General features: G+C 57.4%; 1 protein-coding gene across 1 annotated transcript; it reads right to left on the reverse strand.

Annotated features, from left to right (window-relative positions):
- Window positions 1-1641: 1641 nt before the first annotated feature.
- LBRM_31_2090 (mannosyltransferase-like protein) lies at window positions 1642-4530 on the reverse strand (the record flags this gene model as incomplete). The annotated part of the gene is made up of 1 exon (XM_001567155.2): window positions 1642-4530. One exon carries the CDS (start codon window positions 4528-4530, stop codon window positions 1642-1644), a length of 2889 nt encoding a protein of 962 aa, XP_001567205.2.
- Between the last annotated feature and the right edge of the window lie 3828 nt (window positions 4531-8358).

Here is an 8358-nt window from a genome sequence, read left to right on the forward strand (position 1 = left end):
CACTGGCGGCCTCCCAAGCCATAACGCACAGCCACTCTGAGGGAGAGGCCGAGGTAAGAGCGCACCAGTCGTTGGTTGCGATGAGTAGCCGACAACTGTTTCAGCATTCATTGTGGACCCTTTCTCTCTGCCTCGGCGCATGAGCGCTTACAAGTAACTGCAAAACAACTGGCACTAAAGAAGACAATGACAGTTCAGGGTGACCGCCAACGATACAACAGACAAGCGCACGCTCACACAGATTTGCACTGTTGCTTCCTCGAATGGAGGAAGAAAATAGAAGCCCACTCTCACGCGATACCTGCGACCAGCGCTACGGAAGCAAAAGTGGGCCGAGGCGATGCGATAGGGAGGCGAGGGGTGGAAGGGGGAAGGCGACAGCGGCCAGAGACTAACCGGAGAAGCGCGAACGAAGAGGAGAAAGAGGACGGCAGCTCGAGAGAGAAAGCAAAAAGGGCACACAAAGTGGCTGATGGGCTACGGCGAAGCGGCGCTGCGCAAAAGTGTTCACGCGCTAGAGCAGCTTCGCCTCTTGTCAGTCACTCAGTTCGGTCGTGCTCTCGGGTTGTGAGACGGCTGCATGTCTCATCCTAACCGTCACTTCATTGGTTTATTCAACAAAGCAAGAGGTGGCGCGTGAAGAGAGGGGGGGGGGTCGAACTACCGATGACTTGGCTGCATCACATAAGGGGCTCAGGGAGCCAAGACAGATGAGTCGCGGCACTGCTTCACGCCCTCCATAATCTCACCGCCGACGCAGCTAGCCGCAGGCATGAGGACGGTGATGCGCGGCTGGTACTACTGCGGCAACGGAGACAGGAGGTTGCGTCTAGGGTGCCAACGAGCTCTATCGGCGTTTCCGCCATCACAAACAACGCGCGAGTAAAAGGGGGAAAAGAGAGACAAATGAGCGAACGCCTGACACAACACCGACGACAATGACACAAAGAGTGAGAGGGAGTGAGGCGGGAGCCGATAACCTCGCGCGCACTCCTTTTTGTATTTGCCTTTTCACTGGGGCCCGGCCGCTCCACAAGTAGAGGGGGTGGGGTGGGGGCGAGGTGCGGACATTTTAGGACGCCCGAGCCCATTCTTAAGTGGCAGGATCCAAATCGCCGGGAATATCAAATTTGTGCGCACCAAACCGTAGAGAGGAGGAAAAGAGGCGCAACATATAAAGAGGGCACATGTCAGCGACCGAGATGATTGGAGGCATGCACGCATTGCTCTCAACTCTGTCTCTGATGGCTGAGGAGGGAAGAGAGCGCGTGCGTGGGGTAGGCCAAGAGCAACACATCAGAGAGCCAAGAGGGACCTGCTTACTTGCAAAAAGAGGGGGTAAGGGAGGATAGTATAGTGCGAGAGGGAGGAAGGGAGGGCATAGAAAATGACAAGTATACAACAAGGTGACGCCTCTCTTGTACTTCCACGATTTGCGTGCCATTCTTACCGATCAGTCTGTACACCACACGTGCACGACGGGCGGAAGAGCTAGAAAAATTAGGTTGTCCATCCTCTCCGCAATAGCCTCCACGCACCAAGGCAGAGCCGCGAAAGCAGGACAACAGCAGGACAACTCGCATCAGCCATCAAAAGTACTCCGTATCGAACACAAACAAGAAAAAGCGAGTCACGGGCAATTCATCCGCGTAGCTTCCGAATCACAGAACGGACAAACAGGCGATCCATCCTGTCTGCAACGGCCTCCTCGCTCAGCTCACGCACAGCGTACTCACGCGCGCGATGACCAACACGCTGCGCATGCTCCGGGTGCTTCACGACGTACTGCATCAGCTCTGCGGTCTTTTCAACACTCGGCATAGCCATCTTCATACCTTCCGCGTACCCGTAGGGCGAGTTCAGCAAGATTTCCTCAAGCCCGTCAACGGGAATGCGGAAGCAAGAGTCACGCTCCATCATCCGCAGTGGCCCACTCCACTCCGTGATGAGCACTGGCAGCCCCATCGCCATCGCTTCCGCAGCAGGCAGCCCCCATCCCTCTGCCTTCGTTGGGTACACAAAGGCATCCGCATTGGCGTACATCTGGGCAATTTCGGTTCCGCTTAATTTGCCTTCGACAACGACAATGTGAGGAAAGTCCGCTATGGACCTCAACCCCGGCAATGCACCGCTGCGCCCCCATGTCTCGATGAAGTGTAGGATCGAATATTTGGATAAATAGGGGGAATACTTCTTAGATATCTGTGTCTTGATCACCAGCGTCGTGCGCTCACGCAGCTCCGGCGGGGCAGAAAGGCCGAACGCGTCCCAGTACGCCTTCAGAAGCACGTCCCATCCCTTGCGGTCTTCCCACTTGAAGTTCGAGAAGAACACGTACCGCTGCAGACGCTCCTCTCTGGTCAAGTTCGGTCGGTTGTCGCACGACGATATATCCGGGCAGCTATACATTGCTGGCTGACGTACGTAGTTGGCCGGGTCGTACTCGTACACGTCAACAGGCTCCGGTACAACGCGGATTTTGGCAGGGTTCACGCCATTGCGGCGATAGATGGTGGCGAAGAAGTCTGCAGTCGTCCAGACCTCGTCGGTACGTGTCTGCATTGGCACTATCCAGTTCTGCCTGATGTTGGACAGTTCGCTCATGCTGTGCCCAATGTACACCCTTGGGGGTTCACGGGGATGACGTTCGGTAAGTGGAAGGAAATTATACGCGCGTGCGTGCTGGAAGACGAGAGTGGCGCGTTCACGTAAGCGAGCACGGAAAAACATCTGAGTTGCCTCAGCCGGCACACTCTTGAACAAATCCCTCACACGCCCGTATGCAAGTTGAAGGAGCGCATCACCGGATTTCGGACATGGCCGGTGGTTACCTATTACACCGATCCCATAGCGCTCCATCAGCGGACGGATGTATGCCATCGCCTCGATGTTTAGCCCAACGCAGGGAGCGGAGGAGTCCATGTGGTACCTCATTACCGGTGGGAGACACTTCTGTTCCGCAGTAGTCCACTTTTCAGAACGCTGCGGATCTTCACCACGAAGACGCCACGGCACTCCCATGCGGCGGCGCTGCAGCTCCGTCAGCACGTTATACTGTGAGTGGCCGTACCGGTCCAACAGCGAAAAGAGAGGCCGCTGCAGTGAAACAACAGAAGGGAGCTCCCGTACCCCGTCAACATCATTGCGCACCACAGCGGCAGCGCGACTTCCCCACACCTGCCATGCAGGGTACACCTGCTGCATCCGCAGCGACAGCGCCCACCCACCACGGTCCGCAGCCCCCATCGCGTGGTCCTCAAGCACACTCACAGTGTCCGTCACAGCGGGGCTCGACAGTGCGCCCGCAAGCCCACCAACGGCATCGTATAGACGGCGGCTGAATATACTGCAGTGCAGCGACACAGCGTCCACCACCTCCTCCCACGACGCGCGCTGGTCTGCAGCGCTGTACCCGCTCAGCCGCCGTGTCAGGTATGGCAGCAGCACCCCGCCGTTGTGTGTGGTTCCCGTCAGCCCACCCTTGTCCACAACACGGAGTGAGCTAAGCTCATCTGTCGTGAGCCGCGGTAACGGGTAGTGCCAGCCACTACTGTTGCCGCTGTGCTGCAGTATAGTACACTGCGCAGCTGCGACGCGGCCGCCGTTGCGCTGTGTTGCCGTTCTTACAAGCGCGTCTAGGAGCCCCGTGCCCTCGTGGCGCGTCTCCAGCGCGTCACCGGGCTCAGTGTACGGCATCCGAGTCGCGCCAAGGAATGATGGCAAAACAACGAAGTGCGACCCAGTGCGGCCACCACGCGTTCTCAGCGCAGTGTCCACCAGCACCTCCAGCGTTGTGTCTGGCAGGGATGCTACCGGAGCCACCAGTGTCAAGCGGTCGCCAAAGCACAGCGCAGTGCCGTTCGTGGCACCGCGAAGGGCCGCACGCACAGCGTCCGTGCTCAGCTCCCACGCGCGCCACGACTGCGCAGGCGTCAGCTTGCCAAAAGGGGTGCCTTGTGGAAGCACGTCTCCACTTTGCGACACCCCATCGGGCAGAACGCTGCGTATCGCGGCAGCAAGAGCGGGGGAAGCTGCAGCAGTTCTGCTTATGACCACCGCGTGTACCGGGTTAACAAGAGCCTGTGTGCTGTGGTCGCCACTGTGATAGCAAAGGGCCTCCTCAGATTGCATCAGGGGACCGAGAAGGTCAGCCAGGGACGCACTGTCTGGCGCGAGTGCGCTTGCATTGCCCTCTATTAGGAGAGGCATGATGAGAGAGACGTGCACATCGCTTTTGTGCAGCACTTCAAGCGCTTTGGCTTCTGGGAGGGGCGGCTGTTCTGCCTCATTCAAGTACACCTCGTCATTGATGGTGACGTGGTAAAGGCCTGTTAACAGTATCAGTGGCACGACAAGGAGCAGTACGGCGATGGCGCGCAGACGAAGCAGTGCTCGCGGTCTCCCAACTGACACTCGTGCAGACGTGCAGAGGCGCAAAGAGCTGAGGTCGAGCGACTTGGAGGCCTCCTTACCGCTGTTGCCAGCCTCAGCCGTTTGGCGTCGGGTATTCCGGTGATAGACCGTCCACATGTTCAGTTCTTACCCCGCTCCCATGAAGTACCAACACGCACCAAACGAACAACAGCTGCAGCGTCTGCGAATCCTTCCCCACCGCGTGTGTGTGTGTGTCCGTAGTGGCGCCTGTCTACGAAAAACGATGTGATGGATGCGAGGCAGAGAAGAGCAGGTGGAAAGAGCCACAGCAACGCATTACCGTTGAGAGGCACTCAGACTGACTTCAATATGCTCGCGTGCAAAAGTGACTGGCGCGTGATAGGCGGCGGCAACTCAGGTCTATGGAGGGCAGTGGTGTGGAGGGGGTGGGGTGGGGTCAGTGAGACGTATGGCCTATCCAGACGAAAGGCTGCTCTTACCACTGCAAGAGTCTACAGGGAGAGGGTGTGAGCGTGTCGAGAGAGAGAGAGAGAGCACGGCACAGACAAAAACAGCAGGTGGTCGCTCTCAGCGCTTCCCAGTTTCTTCTGCGCTGAGGAGCACACACGTCGAAGCCACAGTTGAGGGAACGAGAGAGAGAGAGAGCAGGGCCGCCGACGAGAAGCCTCGGGCTCAGAGACTTCCCTTTTTGTTGTTCGCTGAGAGAGGGCGGCGAAGGTATAGGTGTGCATCTTTTCACTTTGACTGTCTGGACGGCTGATCAGCTGCAGGCGTCAGTGATGCCCCGAATGCGCAGCCCAAAAGCAACGGGCACCAAAGGAGACATTTGATCGCGCAATGCACGCCCGACTCCAGGCCGCCAATGCCACGCTAAGAAGGGGTGGGTGTGTGGGGGGGGGGGAGAGGAGGAGTTCAGCTACACACACACACACACACACACACGCACAGCGACAGGGAGAGGAAAACAACCAGCGCACCGTACTCGCAGTGGAGAGGCAGACAAGAAGGGGAGACGGCGCCGACCCTCTCGACAGTGGAAGAGACGAAGCAGCCGAGCAAAGCGAAAAGGCGTTGGCGCGACTGAACGAAGTGCACAAGCAGAGGAGAGGCAGATGAAAGCCCTCGTCTTCCTCTTATCGGCTTGGATGGTCGCACAGTGTAGTGTCGGCGCTGGTAGCAGCACAAGCCACCACACGCGCAGCAGATCAGATACACACAAACGCCTCTGCAAAGATACGCGAGCGTCAGGGTGATGAAGTGAATGAGGAAGGTAAACCGATGCGGCCGCAACGACAAAGGACGCACAACATCACAGATAAGAGAAAAAGCCGTAAACACATCAGCCAAATGCGTTTAGCTCATAGAAAAGGCGCAGAGCAGAGAAAACAAACACCATAACACAACAGAGCACGCCGCAGCACGCACGACAACGAAATCCGGAAGAAGTGGGGCCCCAGCTGAAACACCCAAGGCGAGGGAGGACAGCAGTCCCAACAGCAGCAGCAGCGCGTAATCGACGTTTCCTTTTCCGGGATTTCAGCGTCAACGCCTGTGGGAAAGCCAAAGGCAACCGCATGTCGGTCTTCCACTGGAGGCTTGGGGGGTATGCGTACGGCGCGATTCTCTCCCTATTTCTCTCCCCGAAGATGTGTGCGCGCTCGTTCTCGTCGATACAGTGTAAACACTGTTGCACCGACCGCGTTCAGCAGCATGAGGCGAAACCAGGAAAGGAAAAGAAAGAGAGTCACCACCTCCCCATGCGTGCCTATGAGTGAGAGGGCGCAGCGAGCAGGAGGGGGATGGCAGAGTATACAAGGCCAGAAGGGATTCCAGAGATCAAAAGAGAACGAGTGCGAGTACACACACACCCACACCCACCCACACACATATATATATATATGTAAGCAATCAGAGCGTAATCGAGAAAAAGGGATGGAGGAGGAGAGAGGGATCGAATGATGCCATGGGTGAGGTAGAACAGATGGGCGTGCTACCGGAGAGAAAACAGCGGGAGCGCAACAGACACGACGAAAATGAAGGACTTGGCTTCGTGAAGGGTTTTTTGCTCACACAACGCACCTAACGACAATCAATATGCCAAGCGGTGTGTGTGTGTGTGAGGTGAGAAAGGGAGGTGGATGAAGAGGATCGAGCTGTGCCCTCTATTTCTTCTGTTTTGTCTGTGTGAGGGGCATGCGCGAACTGAAAGCTGTCCTGGCGCACGAGAGGGAGAAGTGGAGAGTAGAGAGTCTTGTCGAAGACGCAAAGGTGTGCAGCAGCAGCCGGCGTGGGAACTGCCAAGAAAACTGACAGAGGGAAAGGGCTCTTCTTGAGCTTCTACCCCCTCCGTCCCACTCGCAGTGCTTCTTCTACCGAACGCCGTAAGCAAGGCGATGGGCAAGTGAGAATGGCGGTATCCACCGTCTGTTATTCGGTTGTTCGAGGAGGCGGCGGAGGAGGGCAAAGCTGAGGCCTTCGCGAACGCCGAAAACACCACACGAACACAAGGCACGAATCCGAGAGGATGAGCGAGAGAGAAGATGAGGCGACGCATGCCTTCCGAAACGAAAAAAAGGGAGGGGCGTGTGAAGCGAGGAGGAGGAGGAGGTCGGGCCGTTCGTTCGTTGAAAGACTCACTGCCCACGCACCCGCGCCCTTCTCTCATCCGCGAGTGAATTGACGCCGCCAATAAGGACAAAAAGGAGAGCCAACACTGTCTCTTCTTTGCACTCTCCTTCAGCTGCCTTCCTCCGTGCTTTTCACCCTCGCACGAACTTCTCGAAGCTGGTCAGATGCGAGATGACACTTGAGCCTGCGTTTCCAGATACTGCTGCTTCACGCCTCTGCTCTAGCACTCGTGCCTAGGACAGCAGCCGAGCAAGCCCCCAGGCGCAGCAGAGGGAGAGGGCCGATATATGAGCGCGGTAGAGAAACTGAAGCATTCGTAGTGGAGTGAAGCCCAGCGAGGAAACGACGGAGCGAAGAGGCACCAGGAACGAATAAGCGATCGCACCACTACACGGCACAGAGGCTAGTAAGAGCAAATTCATGGAAAGGAGGCTTCCTTGAGCGAGCGCATCGACGTCCTTTCATTTGGCACCTTCACAAGGTGCCCCCTCTCTGCCATACAACATGAGACAAACTCCGCTCTCCCCCTTGCTGCCAGAAGCCCATCGCGCGGCGCGAAGCAGTGGTAGACATGCGTTGTAGCAATGACAACATAGTTATCACCACACGGCCTCTGCCTCACACTCTACCCACCCGTCTTGCACGTCGCTTCACAGCAGCCCCCTCCAATCAGGGGGCAGAGAGGGCCGGGTGAGATGCGGTCGAGTCACGCTGATCACTTGCCCATCGCATGGGTCGCACCAGTGTGTTCACCGCTCAGGCTCCTGCAACAAGACGCCATCCAGGACATGACTACCACCTTCAGCAGCCATGAATCGCTCTGAATTTGTTGTGTCGTGGGCGAATAACCGTGTCACTATCAGAGGGGCTTCCGCATTGGCAGGGATCGGAGGGTTGCCTGGCCTCCGCAGGCAGAGTGGGTGCTGGGCCCTGCGCTACCACGGTGGTGCGGCCGGCATCATCGGGAGGTTGTGGATGCCGTGTCTACTACACAGCCAGCAGGCACCGTTGCTGTTCACCAGTGAACCTCGTCGCAGAGGGCACACCTCAGCTCCTCCTTCGACGCACACCGGTCACTCTGTGGCAGCATCAGACGCTGGCGTGCGCACAGTCACGCAAACGGGAAAAAACGCAGCCTGAACTTTGTTGGTTGGGGCCGTGGTCGTTTGTTTGCTGCCGCTCTACTGCTGCACCAGCAAGCCGAGCAGTTGTGCATGAGTGCGTGCGATGCCATTATGCAAACAGAGACGGTCGCCCAAAGCGACGCTGAGCGATGACAGTGCTGCTCCGAAGAAAGGCGGCATAGTGGCCGAGTTCAATGAAAGAGGGGAGGGA

The sequence above is a fragment of the Leishmania braziliensis genome, chromosome 31 (assembly GCF_000002845.2).
Source record: "Leishmania braziliensis MHOM/BR/75/M2904 complete genome, chromosome 31".
Taxonomy (NCBI): domain Eukaryota; phylum Euglenozoa; class Kinetoplastea; order Trypanosomatida; family Trypanosomatidae; genus Leishmania; species Leishmania braziliensis.